Source organism: Chelonia mydas, chromosome 4 (genome assembly GCF_015237465.2).
Source record: "Chelonia mydas isolate rCheMyd1 chromosome 4, rCheMyd1.pri.v2, whole genome shotgun sequence".
Taxonomy (NCBI): Eukaryota; Metazoa; Chordata; order Testudines; family Cheloniidae; genus Chelonia; species Chelonia mydas.
In genome coordinates this window covers 34,265,903-34,291,306 of record NC_057852.1, presented here as the reverse complement: position 1 = coordinate 34,291,306, position 25,404 = coordinate 34,265,903, and the positions used below count along the sequence as shown (strand labels likewise).

At 42.5% G+C, this 25,404-nt stretch overlaps 1 protein-coding gene across 1 annotated transcript; it reads left to right on the top strand.

The window, feature by feature from the left end:
- The first annotated feature begins 1,705 nt into the window (after positions 1 to 1,705).
- On the top strand, positions 1,706 to 23,774 carry CASP6 (caspase 6). Its single transcript, XM_037897044.2, has 8 exons — positions 1,706 to 1,867; positions 9,125 to 9,166; positions 10,183 to 10,225; positions 15,682 to 15,828; positions 18,084 to 18,160; positions 18,651 to 18,826; positions 21,297 to 21,456; positions 22,797 to 23,774. Exons 1-8 carry the CDS (start codon positions 1,828 to 1,830, stop codon positions 23,033 to 23,035), a joined length of 924 nt encoding a protein of 307 aa, XP_037752972.1. The 5' UTR covers positions 1,706 to 1,827; the 3' UTR covers positions 23,036 to 23,774.
- The last annotated feature ends 1,630 nt before the right edge of the window (positions 23,775 to 25,404 follow it).

Here is a 25,404-nt window from a genome sequence, read left to right as displayed (position 1 = left end):
AAGGAAAGAACTTTAATCTGCTCTTTATTCTTTATGGAATCCTCCTCTATTTCCCTAATTTATAGTTTTTAATCTCTCTTGTTTTCCAACCCTCAGGCCCTAGTTCTATCCATTTTTATATGCACATATGTACTTTGGGATTTGGCAAACATGTTGTGATACAAGTGTAGGGAGTAAAAAACTATAGCCACAGCACTTGTGATAAATATATGCTACTGGTCTCACATGGAGCTTTTCTTTACAAAATGAATAGGTGTATAGATTAATAGTAATTATTATAGTGTCAAACATTTACACAACAGCCTACCAACAGATTGAGACACGTTTCCTGCCCTAAAGTATTACACTTTGTGAAGTGCAAATAAAGAAAAAAGACCAGACATAACACAGGAATTAAGGTTAAGAAAAAAAAAAAGACATTGTGGAGAGATTATTGCAGGTTAGAACAGGATAGGAAAATTTCCTGAAAGATGTGAGTGGTAAGGAGGAATTGGAGGAAGGAGGAAGCTGACAATTGTCTGAAACCAGGACAAGCACAGCGGATAGAGTAAGGCAGGAGCAATAAGAAGAGACCAAGAAGGAGAGAATAAAATGGGGAATAACAGAAAAGACTTCACAGTAAAGACAAGAAGCTTGAATTTGATGCAGTAAGAAACAGGAATCCAGTGAAAGGGTTCACAAGGGGAATAACTTGGTCAGAACAGCAAGTTCCATATTTTTAAACGAAAAAAGATATTTTAAAAGACAAAATACTTAGGTGTGCACATTACACTGGGATTTCCTGCAAGTGACCTAAGGTGCAGATTTTAAGTAAGGCAGCTGTTGCACTCAACACTATTTGGTGGCTCATTCAGGACCTAATTTTTAAAACTGTGCAGCAGTGAGGTACGCAATTGTCCCTACACAGTTCTAATGACCAAGCTGCCATTGACACAATTTTGCATGCCAAGCCATATGTTCGAGACCCCAAGTGTAATGCTTCATAGGCAAGGGCCAGACTTTAGGCTTAGATGGAGTTTACCACCAGCGTTGGGCTTCATTCCCATGCAACCCGACTCTAAGAAGACCTGGTCCCGACTCGCAGGGGCCACTACCAGCCTCATACCGTCCACGGGCACCTCTTAATGGTTTCATGCCCTCTTGAATTTAAGAGGTGCCTATGGACGGTGTGAGGCGGGTAGCAGCCCCCAGCATGCTGGGACTGGGTCTTAGAGTCCAGTTGCTTGGGAATGCAGCCCAAAGCTGTGGTAAACTCCATCTAAGGCTAAATACTGGCAGGAGACCGACAGTTAACAAGAACCGTAAGGGAAAGTTGATCCAGAATTTAGGGACACTCAGATCAGCATGGGGTCAGAGGGCTGATCCAGGGGGTCTCGGTTCAGTACACTAATTAAAAATATAGGGGCCAGGTCTGAAATTTCCAGCTGGCTCCTGCCCCCTGAAATCCCCCAGTTGCTGGTGGGGTTTGGTTCTGGCCAATGATATAAAACCAAAACCCCAGTTACTGCAGGGAGGACCTGGTTGGATTATTGCTGGTTTTCTCCCCACCCAGCTGGAGGAGGACAGCCGACTGGACTGTACAACCCCGCTGACCACACCAGGGGCTGGGGAGAGCCCGGCCGGGGCGCGCCCCCCGGGATCCCGTCCGCCTGCCGGGAGCCGCCCGGGGTTGCCTGGCGCGGGAAGGGGCGGCGGCCACTGAAGGAGGGAGGCGGGCCGGGGGCGGGTGGTGCAGGAAGCGGCGGAGGAAGACGACGAGCCGGGCAAGGCTGCGGCGTCTGCTAAGCTTCGGCTGGGGGGCCGCACTTGGAGCCTTTCTCTGGGGCCATGGCGAGCTCCAAGCAGCAGCGCATCGGCGGCAACCCCGGTAGGGCAGGCAAGCCCGGCCCGCGGGCTCCGAGCCCTGCGGGGCACCCAGAGGCGAGCGTGCGGCGCCGGAGCCGGCGCCCTGCGGGGGCAGCGGGAGGGCCAGGGCTGCGCTGTTTCCCCTGGGCTCTGCGGTTGGGGGGGCGGCTGAGACATCGTCTCTGAGGGCGCTGGGGGGAGGGTCTCCCCCCTCCCGGGCAGGGGAAAAGGAACCTAAACCCCATAGTTCCCCCATGGGGAGGGGGCTCCCTGTGCTGCCTCTCTCTGCAGAGCTGGGGGTGTCTGGCCAGGGGGGCCGTGCGACCGTCGGCCACGTCTCCTTGCCCTTGAGAAGGGAAAGTGAAAGGCGAGAGCGGCGGGAGCCCGGCCTGCCCTTTGTCTCCGGCTCTCAGCCTGGGGCTCCTGCCTCCCCAGCAACACACACAGCTGCTGCCCAGGGTCCCCAAGGCGGCCGCTGCCCTGCTGTGGGTTATTGTGCCTGCGGGTGGCAGCCCCTCAGGGCAGGGATCTGCTATTCTTTGCTACACTCAGTGCTTAATCTGTAATGAAAGAGGTGCCCCGGGCTCAAGCAGTTTTGTTTTACTTTCATAACTGATGTGGCAAGGGAGAGGTGCTGGGGCTATGAACTGCCAAGCCTAGGGGTGCCAGGGTTTAGCCCTGGCAAGCCCAGGCACGAATTAAACACTGGTTACACTGCACCTATTCTTGCAGTGCCAGGCAAACCAGTGATTCATAAACAGCTGCCACCTTTGGTTGGCAGGGTTTCGAACAGGATGCATAAAATGCCTGCTATCCACTACTTATTGATATTGGTCGAAGAAGCCAGAGGTAAATTCTTCCCATGCATACATTGCACATTAAATTAATAGGATGGGCAGTAGTTCACTCTCCCTCGAACTAGTGTTTTCTTAATATAAAGCAGGTTTGCAAAGTATGACACCTGTAGTTATTTATAAAGGTGATTTAACCGTGCTTTTAAAAGTTATTTTATTTCTCTTCTAAAGAACAGTGTTATTTTTAAAATTTATAGCATCTCCTATAGTACCCTGTGCATGTAAAACAGTGCTTACCACATGCATAAGTATTAACCAAAAATCAATTAAAAAGGAGTAGAACACTGCAATGACTATGCTCCCAGACCTCTTCCCCAACCATCTTTTGAGAACTGGTATTAGTAGTAGACTGCACAAAAAGATTGTTTGCAAACCACCCCCGCCACCCAAACAAACAAAAAACCCCAATCAAACAAAATCCCTTCAAACTTCAAAATATTTACCAGTTATGTCATTGTTACAGCTGTATAACCCCATGTGGACAAACTTATTTCAGTGTAAGAGTGTCTTTTCCAGTTTAGCTTAACCACCTTTCCGAGCAACGTCTGATCTTAGCTCAAAGAGCCAAGAAGCGAAAAAAAGACTAAATTGAAAAAAGACACTCTTATACCACAGTAAGGCTTTGTTTATGCTACCACTTTTGCTGGTAAAACTTTTGTTGATCGGGGTGTAAAAAAACCACACACCCCCAACCGACATAAGTTTCACAGGCAAAAGTGCTGATGTGGACAGCGCTGTGTTGGCAGGAGAGACTCTCCTGCCGACATAGTTAACGCTGCTTGTTGGGAGTGGTTTAATTATGCCCTCAGGAGAGCTCTCAGCTGCCAACAAAGAGCGGCTACAGGGGAGACCTTACAGTGGCACGGCTGTAGTGGTACAGCTGTGCTGCTGTAAGGTCCATAGTGTAGATATACCCTAAGAGTGTTCACTTGGGGAATGATACCAGTATAACTATATCTGTTTTAATTCACACCTTATCTTATTCCAGAATAACTTTCCCACGTAGACAAGCCCTTAGTTTGCAACTAACTGAGTGGGTACACAATAATGATGGTTTTTTATTTAACATTGTATGTATTTTAGGAGCACCCCTCCTTTTAAAACAAAGTTTGGGTGGATTGGGGGGTGGTTGCCTAGTCCTCCGTGCACCCTGTGGCATACCGTAGCATAGGCTAAAGGGCAGCATTGGCACTGCAGCTGCTTCAGAATGAGATTAAAGAGGGTGTAGCTACCACTTTGAAATTTGTTCCCATGCTGTCCGATACATTGCCCTCTACCCACGCAACCTGCTTATTGCCATTGCAGGTACACTTACTGCGGATACACAGCTGGCTGTGTGCTCTAGCAACCAAACCCTGTCATAAGGCTACAAATATTTCATAGAATCATAGAACTGGAAGGGATCTCGAGAGGACATCTAGTCCAGTCCCCAGCAGTCAAGGCAGGACTAAGTATTATCTAGACCATCCTGACAGGTGTTTGTCCAACCTTCTCTTAAAAATCCACAGTGATGGAGATTCCATAACCTCCCTAGGCAATTTATTCCAGTTAGGACGTTTTCCCTAATGTCCAACCTAAACCACCCTTGCTGCAATTTAAGTCCATTGCTTCTTGTCCTATCCTCAGAAGTTAAGAAGAACAATTTTTCTCCTTCCTCCTTGTAACAACCTTTTATGTACTTGAAAACTGTTATCATGTCCTCTCTCAGTCTTCTCTTCTCCAGACTAAACAAACCCAATTTTTTCAACCTTCCCTCATAGGTCATGTTTGTACCTTTAATAATTTTTGTTGCTCTTCTCTGGACTTTCTCCAATTTGTCCACATCTTTCCTGAAATGTGGCACCCAGAACTGGACACAATACTCCAGTTGAGGCCTAATCAGCGTGGAGTAGAGCGGAAGAATTACTTCTCATGTCTTGCTTAAAATACTCCTGTTAATACATCCCAGACTGATGTTTGCTTTTTTTGCAACAGCATTACACTGTTGACTCATATTTAGCTTGTGATCCACTATGACCCCCAGATCGCTTTCTGCAGTACTCCTTCCTAGGCAGTCATTTCCCATTTTGTATGTGTGATTGTTTCTTCCTAAGTTGAGTACCTTGCATTTATTTTTATTGAATTTCATCCTATTTACTTCAGACCATTTCTACAGTTTGTCCAGATCATTTTGAATTTTAATCCTATCCTCCAATGCACTTGCAACCTCTCCCAGCTTGGTATCGTCCGCAAACTTTATAAGTGTACTCTCTATGCCTTTATCTAAATCATTGATGAAGATATTGAACAGATCCGGACCCAGAACCAATCCCTGCGGGACCCTACGCATTATGCCCTTCCAGCATGACTGTGAACCACCGATTACTCTCTGGGAACGATTTTCCAACCAGTTATGCACCCACCTTATAGTAGCTTCAACTAGGTTGTATTTCCCTAGTTTGTTTATGAGAAGGTCATGCCAGACAGTATCAAAAGCCTTTCTAAAGTCAAGATATACCACATCTACTGCTTCCCCCCCATCCACAAGGCTTGTTACTCTGTCAAAGAAAGCTATCAGGTTAGTTTACACAATTTGTTGTTGACAAATCCATGCTGACTGTTATTTATCACCTTATTATCTTCTAGGTGTTTGCAAATTGACTGCTTAATTATTTGCTCCATTATCTTTCCGGGTACAGAAATTAAGCTGACTGGTCTGTAATTCCCTGGGTTACCCTTATTTCCCTTTTTATAGATGGGCACTATATTTGCCCTTTTCCAGTCTTCTGGAATGTCTCCCATCTTCCATGACTTTTCAGAGATAATTGCTAATGGCTCAGATATCTCCTCAGCTCCTGACACATTGATTTATGCCTGTGCCCGTGCCCATGCCCATAGGAAAGAGGGAAAAGGCATTCCTGGTGTTAGAGGAGGGCCATGTTGTAAGTGAGTCTGCTTCAGATGAATAGTTAGCTTGTGATGCAGTAGACAACCTCTGGCATTCAACTCATACCCTTGAGCAGTCACCACCCACATGTTAAGAATCATTAACTATAACATCCCAGATTGTTCCCTTCAAGCCAGTCATCTGTTTTTCTTCACTAACTGAAACTACTTTCATTAGGTACACGTTCCTACTTAGCCTCTTCCCTGCAAGGAGCTCCACAGAGGTGCATCTTTGCCGAGCTCCTTGAAGGATTGAGGCCATAGTGTATAGAGTTCCTAGGTTACGTTCTATTTTCGAACAACATTTTGACTATCCACATAATATCTAATAGTGATTATTTTAACTACTGATATTTTGCAGTTGTAGCATTATTATGAAGTTTCCTTTTGTGTGTGAGTGGAAAGGAATGAAGTGTGTCAGAGGCAGAAGGTAGGATAATGGGAAGCTGATACAAAATGAAGGAAACTGCCTCAGGTTTTCCTGCCTCTTCCACTCTTCACCCCCAAAACCCCCTGGGTTCTATTCCCCCTGTCTGCCGCTGGTTATCACTAGCTTCTCCAAGTTTCCCAGTCACTCCTGCATCTCACAATCTCCTGATTCTGTGAGGTGCAAGAGGACAGACTCCTATAACGCCCTACCCGCTGCTACAGGGCACCCATAACACGAAATAAGTTATCATTTCTCACTGGCAAGAAATGTCATTCGTGGAGCTACACAAAACTTTGGAGCAGTATTTTGTCCTAGGGAAAGGTGCATTGGGTTGGGCACTCGGAGATCACAAGTTTTAGTTCTAGCTCTTCCAATGACCATGTACTTGGTCAGTAGAAGAGAATTAATATTTTTATAGGTGGTCACTAACTGTGTTCTTTTGGGGTCTGATTTGCGCAAGGACTGAGTACTATTATTGATTCAGTTTCAGGTATGAAGACAGATGGTCTAGTTGTTAGGGTGCTAACCTGTGATTTGAGGGAGCTGGGTTTAATTCCCTATTCTGCCACAGACCTTAGGCAAGTCAGAGGGTTCGATTCACAAAGACTTATGGGTCTAAATCCAATATTTAGGCACCACCAATGTTCTCTAAACCATTGTGTAGTTACTGTCTAAAGTCCCCTAAATGCCTAAGTTTCCAGCAATAGACATGTGCAAAGCTGCTTGAGGCTTGATGTCACCACAGCTCATTCTTAAGCCCCAGTGAGATTCTCAAACTAACCATTCCCCCTTATCCCTACCTTTCCAGTGGGGGGACTGATCCAGTTGATGGTCTCAGAGCATGCATACTGGTTCAGGCCCTGCACAAAATACATCCAAAAGTACATGCTTGTTAATCTACTCAGTAGACCCATGGTTAGGGCACTTAGCTAGGATGTGGGAAAACCAAGTTCAAATCCATCCTCTGTCTGATGTGGCACAAATACTTGAATCGAGGTCTGCACATCCCAGGTAGGTATCTTGCCACCTGGGTATTTGTGGGGTGGGTGTTCCTCTCCCAGTCTTTCCTTTGGAGCGGTTATACCTTAAATATTTTTTGGAGCAGGGCCTTGAACCTGATTCTCCCACTTCCCAAGTGATGGCCGAAGCACTAGGCTGTAGAGTCACTCTGTTTCTGTGGCCTGGTGATATAGGAGGCCTGAGTTCCTCCTTTCAATTCCCTGCTTGCTTTGCAAACAAGATCTTCCCACATCCCAGATGCATGCCCTAACCACCGGGACATGGGATAGACTGAGCTAGAAATACCCCACCACTGCTTGTCCCTGGCTGTCTTTTGTGCAGGGCCCTAACTGGGAGGCATTCTCTGAGAATATCTACTGGCTTGGTTCCCTTTAAGAGATCGTTTGAGAATGCCACCAGGTCTTAGGTGTGACTAGGACTTCAAGCAACTTGGTAGCACCAGCAATTCCCATAGGAGAAAACAATCTAGGCCTCAGTAAATATACCATTACTGTGTGATTGCAGTCATTGATGAGTGAATCCAAGGATTCACTTAGAGTTAACCAATAAGGAATACACAGATTTGAGTATCAGTGAGTTTTGAAAGGTATATTGTCACTTCATTTGGCGCAAATTTTAGATATTGTAAAAAAGAAACTTTTAGTATGGGATTTTCAAAGGAGCCAACAGAAATTTAGGTTCCCAGATCCCACTGAATCCAATGGAAGTTGCGTACCCCTCTAACTCCCTGATGTTCCTTTGAAAAATACCAGCTTTACAAGACTTATGACCAACAGAACATTTTCATTAATTAAAAATTTAGAAACTTTAAAAAAAACAACCCAAATGAACAGTTCCCAGCAGTGTTTGCAGTCCAAATACTGTAGAGTTTTTCTAATTGAGTAAGTGAAACTCAAAGTAAAAATGACTAGAAACTGATTAAACAGAAATGAAATTAAGAGCAAGCAAGAAGTCCTCTTTATTTTTCTTTAGCCTGAGACCCAGCAAACAAAGGGTATCTTACCTCAGTCAGATAAAACTCAGCACACAACATGGCTTACTTCAGCATAAGACAATTCCTTTGGCTCAGCTGTTCTCCCTTGAAGCTTATTTGTGTCAAGCCCCATGCCTGATTCTTTCTTTCCCTTTTCTGGAATTCATTAATTCCCCACAGCTTGCACTACTCTGCATATCCCATCATTATGCACATGTAGCGGTGGCCCTTCCTAAAGAGGAAGGTTAACTTTTCCTTGTCAACACTGAGATAGGCCCAATACCCCGATCACAGAGACCTTAACTATGTATTTGCATACTTAGGTATGTTTTTTGGGAGAGGTTGGCAATTAAGTGGAAACTTAACTTGGAATTTCCAAGCTAAGGAAAGACAGTTTTTAAGGGAAACAATCATATTTTCAAGGGTTGGGTGTACTTTGGCTGAAGTGATACTTTATCAGCCTTAACTCCAGGTTTGCAGGCAAAAACTATTGTGAGTCTCATACACACACACTCTCTGTAAAAGTTCTTTTGTTTAAGATTCTGAACTATGTCATTACTGCTAAGTTTAGCTGTGTCTATGCTAATACTTTTCAGCACTTCTCCCATCATTAGTCTAGCACCCTTGGTGCAGTTCTTCTGGTGGTAGCCGCAGTGGACTTGCTAGTGTAGACAGGCTACAGGTGTTTTCTACACTGTTCCATCTAACCTTGACAGTTAGACAACATGATGGTAAAAACACTGGCAACTGGTCTACACTAGCATTTCCACCATTGCTGTCACCAGTGGAGCTATACCTGTGCGAGACCAATAATAGGAGAAGTGCTAATGTAGACAAGGCCTTCATGACTTGATTTCAATGGTAGGGTACTGATGGGGCCACAAAGGGCAAAAAATAATCACAACATTTAACAAATGTGGTCCGTCATAGCTCAATGTTATGACTCCATTCATTTGATTTATTACAGAAACAAAGGGTGTGAGTTGTGTAGTATAAAAATGTGCTCACATTTTCTTTTTTGCAGCTGATACATTGTATGTTATGACAGTGACATTGGTGTGGTGTTTTCAATTGCAGGGCAAATCCAGATGGATAGTGGGCCTGCTTTAAATACCAAAGGTACAGTAAAGTGTATTACTTTCATAAAATGGCAAAGTTAAAAAGAGTATTGTGGGCTGTCACACTTTTGGTAATATGGATTGTGAGATATCTTCAGATCTATGGAGACACTAACATATAGGTGGGAGAAGATGGGAGCAGGACATAGTTGACAGCTTTATCTTTAACATCTTTAGAACAGTAGGTCCAGCTCTGTATTCCTTGTACACTCAATAGTGTTGTTAATTTCAGTAGGAGTTTTGGGTGTACTAACATGGCTGATGTACGTATTCTATGCATTTTAGTAGAAGAAAGGGTGTGAGTTGTTCGCATGTTTTAGAATTTTTCTGCTAGTTGGATGTCCCAATACCTACATCACTTACTAAATTGTTGAGCTAGCCTCAAAGAATATGCTTAGTTTCAGGCTGATTGCATCATGTATTTAAAAGAAGTGCCACTATGTGCTAGAAATTAAATAGTGTATACAAAAGCATGCACAGTTTTTGCATGAAATTACAGAGGCTGTGTGTTAAAATAACCAGATGGAGAGCTTGTCATTTGCATATGCAGTGTCCATGATTGCTGATATACAATTTATGCATCTGCATTTTTGCAGTTTTAAAAATATGGTCTTTGAGGGTCACATGTTTAAGAATGGCCTCCAAAAGTAAACCCATATGATTGTGCACCCCAATAAGCGTTAATGCAAATCAGGTGATTTCATGCCTAATTATCTGGCCTGTGCATGAACTCCTTGTTTATGTTATCAAGTGTACTTTACAGATTGTTGCACATGCTCTACATATGAGTCCTTAAAAAAGAAATGCTGGAATGGATTTCCAGAACTATCACTCATACGTGGTAGTAATGGAACCCCACCAAATAAAGTGCTGGAATGGCATTCTGGGGTGTTGTAGCATGACTCAAGCCCTGATTTAAGTTTAAATTTGAAAATCTCCCACTGCCTAAGATATCAAATTTTCTTTTAACAACTGGGTTAGTAATTCAAATACCCTTTGGCTCTCTTTTTATTATAGATGGAGACCAAAACGTCACAGAAACAGATGCCCTTGAGAGAAGGTAAAGGCCTATATTTTAATCAAAATGACTAAAGATGGTAATGGAAGAGAGAGAGAGATGTGAATGTGAAACTCAAAACATTTATGACTTGGGGTTTTTTAAATCTTTGGTAAGAGCCCAAGCTGAGTACCCAAGAAGGCCCCGTAACATTACAGAACATGTGTATCAAACTCCTAGATATCACTGAAGTAGTAGTTTTCATTATTATTTTATTATGGCACCATCCAGAGGCCCTAGTAAGAATCAGAGTTCCTCAGTGCTCGACAGTGAACAAATACATACACTAGGAAGGAGACGTGGGCAAGATTGGGGCTGGCAACCTACGGCATGCGTGCCAAAGGCGGCACGCGAGCCGATTTTTACTGGCACACTGCTGCCCGCTGGGGTCCCGGCCGCCAGCCCCACTCAGCCCGCTGCCTGCCTGGGTGAATGGAACCCCAGGCCAGCAGTGGGCTGAGCGGGGCCGGTGACCGGGACCCCGGCTGGGAGGAGCCACCGGACAGAACCCCAGACCAGCGGCTGGCTGAGCCGCTCAGCCCGCCGCCGGCACTGCTCAGCCCGCTGACAGTCTGGAGTTCTGGCCACCGGCCCCTTGATTTTTACTGGCACGCTGCTGCCAGCCAGAGTCCCGGCCCCCGGCCCCACTCAGCCCGCTGCCGGCCTGGGTGAACAGAACCCCCGGCTGGCAGCAGGCTGAGTGGGGCTAGTGGCCGGCACCCCAGCTGGCAGGAGCCAGCGGAACCCCAGACCGGCAGCGGGTGAGCCGCTGCTGGTCTGGGGTTCTGTCCGCCACCCTGCTCAGCCCGCTGACGGTCTGGAGTTCTGGTCCCTTGCCAACCAGGGTCCCGGCCCCCAGCCCCACTCAGCCCGCTGCCGGCCTGGGTGAACAGAACCCCCAGCTGGCAGCAGGCTGAGTGGGGCCGGGGGCCGGGACCCCGGCTGGCAGGAGCCGGCGGAACCCCAGACCGGCAGCGGCTCACCCGCTGCCGGTCTGGGGTTCTGTCCACCACCCCACTCAGCCCACTGATGGTCTGGGGTTCCGGCCACCAGCCCCTTGCCAGCCAGGGTCCCGGCCATCAGCCCCGCTCAGGCTGCTGCCAGCCTGGGATACCAGCCACCGCCCCCGCTCACCTCACTGCTGGTCTGAGGTTCCAGTGGCCGGCCCCCTGCCAGCCCACTGCCAGTCTGGGGTTCCATTGGGGAGCCCCTGTAAATGTAAAATTACTGGCACGCAAAAGCTTAAATTAATGAAGACTTGGCATGCCACTTCTCAAAGGTTGCCGACCCCTGGGCTAGATTCATGAAGTGAACATAGGCATTGCAACACTAACCTCCTTGGCAACCTGCTATCGAGTAGAATTCATGGTCCGAAGTTAGGTACCCGGATTTCCCACACAATGCATGGGGAGAGTTAGATTCCTAAGAATGGGATCCACTGGAGCCAGCAAGCTGATTTAGGAGCTACCTAAGCTAGCCAGGAGTGAAATGCAGAGGAAAGGGGTGTGTTTAGGGCCCAGATCCACAAAGGGATTTAGGTGCCCAAGTTCCTGGTTGAGGTGCTACTGTGATCCACAAACCCCCTGCTCAGCTGCTGCCTAACCTTGTAGGCACCTAAATTTACTTGGTGCCTAACTTTTGCTGTAAAGGTCTGTTGGTGCAGTACGTTTCTGTCTCTGAGCGTGCGCACTGCTGCCTTATTCCAGGCATCCAGATGCCAAAGAACCAGCATGATCCTCCAACCAGGGGAAGACAGTCATTCCCCAACCTCTCTTGCTGGTGGGGTCAACGTAGTAGAAATACTCAGAGCATGCCTACCAGATCAGGCCCCGCTTAAAATCCAGCTGGAGGATGAGGAGGTGGTGCTGCTACTCTTACAATGTTCAGCCCAGTGACTGGTTAGAGCACTCGCTCAGGATGTGGGAGACCCAGGTTTAATTCCACCCTCTCTGCCTTGAGAGGGTGGAGGAGAAAAAAATTGAACAGGAATCTCCCACCTCTCAGGAAAGTGCTCTTACGACTGAGCTATGGGATATTCTGGTGGGGGTCTCTCTCAAGCTCTCCTGTTGAAGCCCTTCCGCTTTGTATAAATAGGTATAGTCACTGGGACAGAGAGAATGATAATGACTCTCTAGTCTGGTAGGGCATTCACCACCTCTCTCTAGCCCAATAAATATTTATTTATGCAAAGTGGAACAGCTTCAACAAGAGTGACTGAGGGAGCCTACTTCAGAATATCCAGTAGCCAGCTGGTTAGGGCACTCTCTTGGGAATGGGGAGACCTGTGTTCAAAGCAGGGGGCATTCAGGCCTGGTCTCCCACATCCCATGTGAGTTGCCTGGCTATTGGGCATAAAGGGACTAGCTCCTTGTCAGTGCTGTGAGTGGTGCCTAAATGTTGGAGTTAGGCCTCTAATTCCCCTTCTGAATCTAGCTGAAGAATCAAAACGTTTTGTAAATGTCAAAATGAACCATTTCTACATTTCCACATTTTTTTTCAACTGAAGCAGTTCACGAAGTCAGCATTAATTTGCCAAAATATTTTGGTCAATCCAAAGCTGCATTTTTTCAGTGAAAAAAGTTTCAGCTGAAAAATTACACCCAGCTCTTAATATGCATGTGTGCGAACACACACACACCCACTCACCCCACTGCTGCCACTTCCCCCATTACCTGTTTTGGAAGGTCTCTTTGTTTCTAGAGGTGGCTCTGCCCCCAGCCCATGAAAAACAGGTGATGCATGTCAAGTGTAACAGGGATAGGAGACACAACCAGTATGGAACTGCGTGGATGTCACCACAACACAATTCTTTTGGAATTGAGCAGTCATTTGAAATTAGGTTAGTGCATTAATTTTTTTAAATAGAGTATTTGTATTTTAAAAGGATTAAAGTAAAAGGTACATTCCAGATATAACTTTATGGAGGAGGAAAGGGAACTAAAAAATACAATATGTGAACAACAGGCACATATTGCACATGCAGGGAAACAAATTGTCTGAAAAATACATACAATAAAGGAACAAAATTTATATTATATTAATGTCCACTCTATGTTAAGCCCTTTCCAGACATGTCGCAGCTGGGAGGGGGGGCAGGTCTCTGCTCTGAGGATACTACAAGCTAAAGATAGAAGTGACCACTTCTAACCATTAGAAAAATTCGGTGCTGGAACAGCCTTCCAAGGAGAGTAGTGGGGGGGCAAGAAACATAACTTGTTTCAAGACAGCTTAATAAGTTTATGGAGTTGATAGTATGATAAGATTGTGCACAAATGGCATGTGGCCCTTCCATGACTGCTATTAGTCAATATCTCCAATGGCCAGAGATAGGACATTAGAGGGGAAGAACTCTGAGTTACTACAGATAATTCTTTCCAAAGTGTGTGTCTGGTGGGTCTTGCCCACATGGTCAGGGTCTAACTGATCATCATATTTGGGGTCTGGTTTGAACTAGAATAAATGGTGGATTTGCTGTAACTTGAAGTCTTTAAATCAAAATTTGAGTAACTCAGCCAGAGGTTATGGGCTTACTACATGAGTGTGTGGATGAGATTCTGGGGTCTGCGATGTGCAGGAGGTCAGACTAGATTATCATGATGGTCCTTTCTGGCCTTAAAGCCTGAATCTATAAACAAAGTTGTTGCTTTTTTATGAATCAACTTGATTTACTATAAACACTACAGCAGAAGTGGGTCTTTCAGAGGGACTTAAATGTGGACAGGGTAGAGACTTTGCAGATGAGCTCAGGAAGGTCGTACCATTCATGGGGGCAGTGTGTAAGTGATTAATAAAGAAGAAATACAGGGGAAACTATGCCCAGAGCCAGTTCTACAGCTATTGAGATGACATGCAAGAATTCCATATGTCCTCATACCAGCCATTTTCACAGACTTCATTCAACACCCCTTCTCCAACCATTAGCCCACCCATCAATTAACTTTTCTCCTCATAATCTTTTTTCCTGTTAGATAAGATCCAGGACCCAAATTGCCCTGGTTATATGTTTAGAGCAGTCCACAGCATTTCACTGCAAGTTTGTTCTGCTTATCAGAACAATTAGCACATATATATATTTATACATATATGGATTATGGACTAGTTAGACAAATGCACATACAATATTTGACATATTACAAATACATATACTACAAACGGTGGGGACAAAGTGTGAGAGAAAGTTGCTCCTTCTGGTACATAGAGGCAGCAATATAGGGAATAGCGGCTGAGAAGCAGCCTCCAGCTATGTCTTTGTTTACTGAAAACACGCATGGTCAGTCCTAGGGTGCCAAGTGTGATAGCCCAGGTCGGGTCACACTGCCCTACAACTGGCTCTAGTCATGCTAGCTATTTTTGACAGGTAAGTATTTGGTTTCAGGTCTTCTCAGGTGGAATGTTTACTTTTGTCCTGATTTCATGGGAGAAATTGTTTAAAACATTGCATATGCTTCCTAGTGGGTGTTTGGAAATTGCTTTTTAGTATGCATCTCAAGTTAGACAGGAATCACTGTTTCATTCCATAAGATAATTTCTTTCTTCAGTAGATTCAGATAAGTTGTATGCACCAAATATTTATGGCTGATATTCATTTATTTTTAAACTGTGGCCTAGTGTGTAAATTTATCTTTTAGAAGTCCACACCGTTGCTGCTCAAGTGATTTGGAGACTATCGCTGGTTATACCCGACACAATTTTCCTACTGGTGTAGGTTGAATAATTAAGGGGAAGAAAAATGCCCCATCTTTCTCTACCTTTTTTCCCCGTCCTGATTTTTGACTACTGAGCACGGTGATTCTAAGAGCAGAAATGCTGAATATTACAGACTTGTAACTTTGTCACTGGTATTAAGGACATTTTGATTTCATCTTGCTTGAGTTATTTGTCTTGGGTGAGCATGGACAAAAATCTCGCTCTGTCCCACCAGCATAAGAAACTTACATCGCAATATTGTCTTCAGAAAGTTATGTGACTGTTTAAAACTGCCATGTTCATGTTCCATGTGATTCAGTAAACAGTAACTTCAAACAAAATTCCAACTAGTGCACACTTACATTATCGAAAGGTGTCTGCTCTATAACTTTTAAAATAAGAAGTCTGGCTCAACTGTGAAACATAGAGAATCAGTACTGAGTCCAGACTCCACTTTAATTTATCATAATGTGCCTAGTTATTGCACTGGCAGTCGTCTGTCCTGGAATTCAACAGATAATCCAAGCAAACAATTAAAGTTACAGAAACAGCTTTTTAAACTCAGAACTTACTGGCCTTTATCTACTGCAGCCAGTTCTTTAATGAGATTTTTGAATGACTCATTTAATGTGCCCCAGGTTTTCAAATGTGACTAGGGCTTTGGGTACCCAACATCTCTCGTCACTCTTGAAAATCTTGGCCTCTGAACATACGTAGGTGAACTAATAATTATTTATTTGTTAATTGAAAGGCATGTTCTCTCTTTGTAACAGCCAACCATTTGATCCAGAAGCACAATACAAAATGAACCACAGGCGAAGAGGGGTTGCTTTAATCTTCAATCAGGAGCAGTTTTTCTGGCACTTAACACTGCCAGATAGACGTGGCACACTTGCAGACAGAGACAATCTGAAACGCAGGTAAGATGATATTTGGCTGCTTTACAGAAGGATGCTATTTTTAGATAAGTTAAATAAAAATATGCAATTCAAAGTGATTTTTCATGAAGGTTATATAAGCAGCTGTAAAATAACTGATTTCATTGACATAATTGTGACTGAAAGATTTTGCACAGTACCCCATGATAAAAAGAGTTAAATGCTTGCTTCTGCTCCCTTTGAAATAATAGGCAGAACTCCCATTGATTTCAATGGGGACAGGATCAGGCCCTGTGAAAATAGTCTTCCTTACCCTTCCCCTGATGGCTGCCTGTACCTCAGCAGTCTAAGTGGTGATCTTAATTTTTAAAGGCTTTTTAGTATTGTGTAACTAAGCAAACAATGTATTTTTCAGTCTCAATATCATGAGGGGGAAAATAGAACACAAATATTTTCATTGGTTAATATAGAAAAAAGATAAACTTGATTGTAACGTCACAAACCGGTAGGAAGTGCCGGGGGAAAGGTAGAGTACCTGAAATTACTTTCAACTCATTTTTTGTAATTGACTAGATTTCAAGCTGATTGTGCCCATTTAATATTGTTTGGCAACATTAGTTCATCTATATTCCTAATGCATTCAAGCCAAGTGATGGTTGGACGCAAGTGTCTACTGTTGAGATAGAAGTTCTAAACATGAGATTCTTATAATTGTGCTGCTTATGGTAGGAGATAAATTGACTTTTGTTGATTCACATCTTGCACTTCCTGTGATTCACTAAACCAGTAACCAGTTTGAGTAAGTGATGTGAAGTTCAAATCTGTTTAATAACTTATGCCGTCCAATAGCAGAGTAGTTCAAGGTCAGGTTTGTAGGGTAAACAGATGTGCTGTATGATACAATTTCAGAAACCGACTGAAAAGTGAAGGAAGTTAAGAAGCCTTTATTCCTATTCACCTAGCAAGTGCACGTAGTTCTAGCTGCTCGCAGATGCAAAATAGGCAACTGGTAGTTACCAAAAAAGCAGCTTTTGGGAAGCAGGACAGCTCTGTTCCAGGCACAACTGAGCTGTACATCCGTATGTTTATGTGGCTAACTCAAGGAGCCAGTATAGTCTAAGCTTAGCCACATGCTATTTTACAACAATTTAGATATGCAAAGAGGAAGGGATATGTGACTTACAGAAAACACCCATGTCTCCTAGCACTAGTTGTCGTCCGCTGTGGAGTACCAACAAATTTCAGACTGCCGTCGCTGACAATATTAGATATAGAGAGACATGGTAGTTGAGGCGTAATGTTTTTGATTGGACCAACTTCTATTTAGTGAGAGAGACAAGCTTTCAAGCCACACAGAGCGCTTCTTCAGGTCATCCCCAGACTTGAAGAAAAGCTCTGTGTGGCTTGAAAGCTTGTCTCTCTCACTAAATAGAAGTTGGTCCAATAAAAAAATATTACCTCATCGTCTCTCTAATATCCTGGGACTGACACAACTTTAGCTACACTGCATACATTATTAGATATAGTAATTAGAAACACATGTCCCTCAAAAGAAGTGATAGCAAACCCACTATTCCATTCACAAGAAATGCAGTTCCATAATGAATTTTGTTTTAGCCTATGGAACTATGCAACAACAGCACATCATGGATTGAGGAAATGAGTAAAAATAGATAAAGCACCCAGGCTAGGCTAGCATTGACCTGATGTTTATAAAGTAACCAGTTACAAGTGTAGTAGATTAGCACAGAGCTCACAAGGGAAGTGGCTGCACGTATTAACCGAACCAAAAGCTTAATACAGGGAGGTGGCATAGCCCAGCATCAGCATATTTCAGGGCATGATTAAGTTTTTATATTCTGTTTATATTAAATTTCTGATTTGATAGTATTATAACCCTTCAAAAAAAAAGTCCAAAATTGTCCAATTTGGCTCATAGTTGCCTGAAAATGAAATTGCATTTTGGCAAAAATGGAAGTTCTACTTTATTTCGCATATTGGTTGGTTTTCAGACAGGTCCCTGAGGGAGTACCTCCATTATTTCTGTTTTCTGTTGCTCTTAACAGAATTCCTATTTCATGAGAATGCCTTCACTTTATAAATGACTTTTTTTTTTTTGTCCTGTGCATCTTTAAGACACCCCTGGGGATCAGGTTTGGGTACCATTACATAAACTAACATGAATATCTATTCTCTCAAGGAAAAGGTACAAAGTTCTAAAGGGAGCAACAAAAGTGGTGACATTTTTAGCATAACTCAAAAAGGATACTTATTAAAACATGTGTGTTTAATGATAGTTTGACAGAGCTTGGATTTGAAGTCAGATGCTTTGATGACCTTAAAGCAGAAGAGGTTATGCGGAACATTTATGAAGGTAGGAGACCATGTAGTGGGTATGTCTTAGTCTGCTTGCAGGAGAAGTTCTAGATAACAGTGATAGAGAAATACGTTCTTAAGACAAGTTCACTGTAACCTGAATTGTTTCCCTTCTGTGATGAAGTCCCATAACATAAAAAGACTAAGGAACAGAAAATATGTAATTTTATACCAGTGGTATCTTCAGTTGTATTATATTGCAAGCGTTGGAATTCCCAAGATGCATCTATGACCAACAGAAGTAGTGTTTACTAAGCATCTCTCTAAATTCCAGTAGACTGGAGCCTCAGCTTGTATGGATCAGTGTAGTTCCAGACTTCAGCAGAGCTATGCTGATTTACAGCAGCTGAGACTCTGGCTCAACATATCTCAAATAGGACTGATTTGAGATTAAATGGCTAAATGTGGTCTTGAGTGGACTAATGGTGGGGTGTTTAATAAATACTGTAAGCTTGCATAATCATCTAAACACAGTTCCACTATTTTAGTGTCAATGGACAACCACAGTGATGCTGACTGCTTTGTGTGTGTGTTCCTGAGCCATGGTGAAGATAATCACGTTTACGCCTATGATGCTAAAATAAAAGTTCAGACAGTGACAAACATGTTCAGAGGAGACAACTGCCCGAGTCTAGTAGGAAAGCCTAAAATATTTATAATTCAGGTAAGATCTTTGTTCTTGAATTTGTACTTTTTTCCCCAGTGGTACAGAGGACAGTTTTTTTTTGTGATAACTTCTCCTCATGTGGAAAAGGCGGTAGTTATTATGACACTTCCAAGAGGCAGCTTGCTACTACCTGCCCTTAGTGAGAGGAAGTCTTGTCTGTGGATCAGCTTCTTGTCTCCATCAGCCTTTGGCAACACACGCACTACCTCTCAGGCCTCCAAAGTCATAACTCTCTCTCTCTCTCTCTGCAGGTTAATGATAGGCACATTCCAACTCTATAGTCCTCTGAGCATCCCTCTGGAGTGCTCAGCCCATTCCACTGCATGCTACTCAGATTCGCTACTCCCAAAGCAGCTTACTCAGGTCAACTAGGATCACCACTCTGCTTAACACACAGCAGTTAGAAATGTTTAAAGTGAAAAGAAGAATAAGTTCATCATCAAAGAACAGAGATTCAAATAATAGAAATTAAGACTATTGAAAATAAATGGTTACATATGAAACAGTCATAACACACTTCGTCGAGCCTAAACGTAACTCATTGGACATTTCCCGGTCTTCTACATGATAGCTTACCCCAGTGCCTTTTCCCAGCGTTTTTCAACCAAGCTGGCTGAAATCCCACTTTCATAAGATCAAGACTGCAGCTTGTCTTCATGTATTGAAGGATGCTAGGGTCTCTCTCTGCACTCCCAGATATACCAGATGAGAACTTTGATCTTCACCTCTTCTGAATTCTCTTCAAGCTCTTCATTAGCATTTAACTCAATATACTAATAGACTTTTATTGTAAAACACACAATGGTCCACCAAGGAGAAAAACTTCTCCAGACAGGAGCCACTTGTTTCAAGACATGCTGCTTTTAGCTATAAGGCCTAAAAACATATTTTTCAGCATTATAATATACATATTTATGTATAAAAAACACATCTTGCAATGACTGACATCCAGTGTGACACAGCTTTAATCAGAGACCCTACGTGACATCTTAAAGTGAACCCAGGGGATCCCTGTCTCTCTATGCCCTCTGCCAGTTGGCATCAAGTAGTCTGTGGGTTACAATTATGTAGCCTGGGTTGGAAAATCTTAGCCAATGTACAAAAGCATTTGAGTATCAGTTAAATTGGATTTTTTGCTATGCTAACTAAAACAGGAAATAATTGTGTAATGAAGCTGCCAATGAGTCACAATGGTAAAATTATACTGATACATGAAAGCCAGCTCAAATCAAGACCGTGTAGGATAGATGGCCAACAATTGTCCAGCAGCAGACACACCATTGCCATCATTTTTGGGGGGAAGAGAGTCAGTGGCCTCAGCTCATATTTTTAGGTGACCACAACTGGTACCTACATGCCAGACTTAGGAAGGCTAAAGACTGTATGGGCAAATTCCATGAACTACATCTTTGCCCCATCAGATGGTTCCCTCCCAGTCAAGGATGAGGTCCCTTGGCCTGATGCTGTGGGGAGTTTGTACTGCATGACCTGTGCTTAACATTTTTGTGAAAAAAAAAAAAACCCTGTATTTGGAGCTTGATTAGTCCTGCACTATGTTGGCCTCTCCTGGCCTTTCAACAAAGGAATTCTTTCTTGCTCCAGTGGGGTCTCAAATTGGCCACATAACTCAAGATGAGTGACAGTGGCCAGAGCCTTCAGGAAACGAGTGGCCTCCATTTGCAACAATCCTGTGCAGACCTGGCCGCAATTTAAAGCTGCCATCCCCTGGATGAATCACTTTATAGCTCCTCTCCTCTAGGGGTGAAACCTCATTCAGACACAGAGTCCCTGCAGAATTAAACCTGCTGTTAATCCAGCATCTTATACTGAGAGTAAATCCACTTTGGATTTTATAGAAGTAAGAGCAGCAAGCAGGGGAGAAGTTTAGTATCTCAACTGGAAAATTAATTATTTAGGGACTCCTACTAATGTAGACTCACGCATAAAACAAAAACTAGAGACATAACCTAAAATCAGTTCCACCCTTGCTTTAATTTACAATGCAAACCAAGTCATTAGTCAAAGTAGTACTGAACCTCTTGAAACTTGCATCTTATTGAGTCCCCCACTCTGCTTCACTGACAATGCCAGCCTCATGCACCTGCGTCTCTCACAAGGGTATTCCCATACTTCTTTTCAAGCTGCTACTTACACACACAACACCCTCCTTGAACTGATCTGTAAGGCTACTCCCTCTTCTCCTTCCAAAAGTAGAGAATAGGTCAGTATGGGGTCTGCTATGCTTTGATATTTCTAAGTTGGTGCCCGGCACTATTAAACAGCTTGCTCTACCAATGAAAGCCTCGGGGACGTACAAGTAGGACAAAAGGTAGTTCTTTCTGAACTTAGTTACATAAATTAAGACCATCTAAACAAACAGGAAGCACTTCTGCTTTTAGAATTTTGTTCGGTGAGGGCTAACTGTACTTGGCAGATGAGAGGATTCAGCAGCTTTTTCTCCTGCTAGGCATGTAGAGGGGATAAACACGATGACCCAGTCATTGTTCCGGATGCAGTGGACAGTATTGTAGACCAGTCCAAGGTCAACGAAACTGAAGTGGATGCTGCGGCTATATATACTTTACCTGCTGGTGCAGACTTTCTGATGTGCTACTCGGTTGCAGAAGGTATGTTGTTACTTTGCACTTAAGTTTCTAGCATCTAACTCCTGTTTTACTAAATATAGTAGGCTTGCAGAGTTTCTTCGTCACACAATCAAAACAAGAATTCAAGTTCCTTAAACTCGCCACTTTGCATGTCTGCATTAGTAGTGGTGTCTCCTGCACATGGGTAAAGACTTAAGAATAAATGAAAATATGCCATCTAACTTGCAATTTTTAGATGACTTTGCACCTCAAAGCATACTGATCACATCCCTATCACTGAGCTACCTGTCAGGAGGAAATATTCTTCTGCACTTCTAGTCTCATGTCATTTGGATGTGATTTCTTAAACCTCCTCACACAGGTGGGTGCCCTTCCCAAACCATCTCATTCCCAATCCTGAAGACTCTCCTGTAATTCACCAGTGGGTGAATTTACAGAACTGTTTCTGCTACTGAATCAATATTGCATTCAACTTAACATTACCTGATGTTGGAAAGGTATACAAATATTAATACAAAATCTTTTTGCAAAATATTGTATAAAGTCAAATGGCAAAATTAATCACTAACATGCAACTCCGTTGTCAGAAATGGAGTTGCACCCATTATAAGTTATGAGGAGAGATTAAAAGACTGGGACTTTTCAACTTGGAAAAGAGACAATAAGGGGGCTATGATAGAGGTCTATAAAATCACAATGGTACGGAGAAAAAGTATTGTTTATCTGTTCACATGACACAAGAACCATGGGGCTCACCTGATGAAATTAAGAGGCAGCAGGTTTAAAACAAACAAAAGGAAGTACTACTTCACACAACACACAGTCAACCTGTGGAACTCGTTGCCAGGGGGTGGTGTGAAAGCCAAAACTATAATATGTTCAAAAAAGAATTAAATAAGTTCACGGAGAGTAGATCCATCAATGGCTATTAGCCAAGATGATCAGGGATGCAACCCCATGCTCTGGGTGTTCTAAGCCTTTAATTGCAAGAACCTGGGAGGGGACGATGGTATCGATCACTAACTTGCCATGTTTTGTTCATTCCCTGTGAAGCATCTGGCAGTGGCAACTATTGGAAGACAAGATACTGGGCTAGATCGACCATTGGTCAGACTCAGTGTGGCCGTACTTATTAATCCCAGGTTAAATTTGATTATGCAAACTTGCCAAAGTACTGTTCTTATCTCTAACATCTGAGTACCCAAGACAGCATAAATAGTGCAGAGACGTATATCTAAAACTTATCTGCAGTCCATGAACATGACTGGCAAGAAGTAAATTGTGATATTGTAAGTTATTAACTGTGGCTTCTAGTCTTCATTTAAGGTTAAATGGAGTCCTATGCTCTTATTTCCCAATAGGTTACTATTCTCATCGTGAAACTCTAAATGGCACCTGGTATATTCAAGACTTGTGTGAGATGATAAGAAAGTATGGTTCTTCCTTGGAGTTCACAGAACTTCTCACTCTGGTTAACAGGAAAGTATCTCATCGCAAAGTGGATATCTGCAGAGACATTAATGCAATAGGAAAGAAGCAGATTCCTTGTTTTGCCTCAATGCTGACTAAAAAATTGCACTTCCATCAAAAATCAAAGTAGATATGCCCATCTGAGAATGGCATCTTATTCAGATTCACTCCAAAAAATGGAAAATATCTTCATCACTTAATCTTGTAGTCTAGATCACTGAGTGAAGGGTTGTTCTCTTGTTCAGTAGTTTATAACATGATTTTCAACGTAGCTAGAGAATTACACAGTTATTCACATCATGCATTTTCCTCAACAGGACTATTTACAAAAATGCTGGGATCAAATTTCAGGAACCATAATTTAAATACTTTTTAAAAACCTTTCTATATTAGAAATTATTGCTTTGTTCTAATAAATCAGCATTGCAGCAACAGCAATCTCAGGGAATTTTGGGAGAAATAATTGTAACATTGATTTCTGTGTAATAAAAATTGCAAGGTGCTCAGATCCCGTGGTAATAAGGGTCATATAAGTCCTAAGAGAGAAAGCACTTTTTAACCATTTTTTTAAAATGTTCTGACTTGCACTTGAATGATGACCTTGTCTACTTTCTAACTGCATTATAGCATTTTGTAACTTTTTTCACAAAACTTTAAAAACTGCATTAGACTATAAAAGCTGTTTTTTTCTTGCACTGAGATTAATTTATAGGGAGTGCAGCTACGGTATGTTTGTAATTTTTCTGTATCTTAAAAAATATGTAACACTTACAACACATTAAAATGTGCAGTGTGTGTTTCACTAGGCTCCAAGCATGTGTGATATTTTGCCTTTAATTTTAGGGGAGGAAATAAACATCTAAGCAGCACTGCTGTGTTTGGGTTCTTCCTTACTAGATCAATACCTTCTCTTCACTTAACTTTAAAGAACTGCTGTAGTTAGAAAAATGACAGCATGGGGTTCCATTTATTATCTCTCTAATTTACACAATAACTATAGTCAGTTCACCATCCAAGAGACCTACCATCAATCAAAAAACCAAACAAACCAAAACCACTGATCTTTCTGCCTTTTACTTTATCAAGAATAGTAAACTCAGGTTGCCAAATCTTTTACCTGATAAATTTATTCTGCATTATTTTAAATATCCTTTTAGAAATTTGGAAGTCTTCATTGCTTGGTCAAATATTTTCACACAATCTTTGAATATGGGAAAACAACATCTTTAAATAAAATGTGTATTTAAATTTATAGTACCCTGAACACTGCATGCCAAACTTTAATCTATTACTGTACTAGCACCCTGAGTTTATACTAGTCAGGAGAGCTATGTACAAATATGTTCTTCAGCCCCCTGAAGATGAGCATACATGTCATGCTGTAAAAATTAATACACAATACAGGCTGAATTAAGAAAACTACAGGTGACTGACTTGGTGTCCAGAATTGTTTGTTGTTTTAGATTTGAGGTAACACATATAACGCGGTCACGGCCATGGTTCCCAAATTTAATTACTTTAATTGGAATTCATTTTAACATGGTCCCTGCTATAACATGGTACAGTGCATGGATCCCAAATCCCGCGTTCTAGCGAGGGTCCGGTGTACCATATTATATAGACGCCTGAGACTTAATGTATAGTATATGCTGACCTAAGATTGACTAGTTTTATCATTGATTTTATTAATTCAGTATATAAATCACATACAACTTGATTAGGATAAATGATCAAAGCATCTAACAAATGTATTTCTCCAAAATGAAACTGAGCCACCCCACCCCCCCCATTTGATATTAGATGGAAACTAACCCTGTATGTTCATCTAATAGGTATCTTTCTAAAAGTGTATTCTTGCGGTGTAACTTAAAATCAAATAGTGCAGAGGATCTTAGCGTGTGGTTCAAGGTTTTTGTGCTCTGATTTTGTCAGTTAAGACAGCACAACTGCCAGAAGTTAGAGCCATGGAGAGAGATCCAAGAAACTGTTTCCATAATCCTGGGTCCCTCAGCTTGGGGCCTTAAGCTACTCATTTAACCTTTATATGGTTTAGTTTCCCCATCTGTAAAATGTGAATAATACTTATCCACTTTCATAAGTGGCAAGAGGTTCTGGATGGAAGATGCTGCAGAAGTATAAAAATAGAGTTAGTATCACAAAAAGAGAACCATCTTTTTGGCTCTGATTCAGGATGACTTAACCACATGATTTAAAGTTCATCTCTGTTCAGGAAAGCACTTATACACATGCCTAATTTTAAACATGGACTTTCCTGAATTGGAACATGAGACAGGAGACCTGTTAAAGTATAAAAATACATTTGACCATAAATACCAGAAATCTTTCTATGACATATCAAATTTTTGGTGCTATTCTCTGCTGTTATTAATAGTCCCCCAAAAAATAGTAAAATGCTTCAGTACACTGGAACACCACTCTGACTCTTATGCCCACATCAATTTACTAAAATGGCGAGACAATTTTATTCCAAGATCTGAA

Excerpts from the sequence above, each read along its gene's own strand:
- CASP6 (XM_037897044.2), top strand. The coding sequence starts at position 1,828 with ATGGCGAGCTCCAAGCAGCAGCGCATCGGCGGCAACCCCG. Across the intron at positions 9,167-10,182 it reads GCCTGCTTTAAATACCAAAG|ATGGAGACCAAAACGTCACA; the intron begins GTACAGTAAAGT and ends TTTTTATTATAG. Across the intron at positions 15,829-18,083 it reads AGAGACAATCTGAAACGCAG|TTTGACAGAGCTTGGATTTG; the intron begins GTAAGATGATAT and ends GTTTAATGATAG.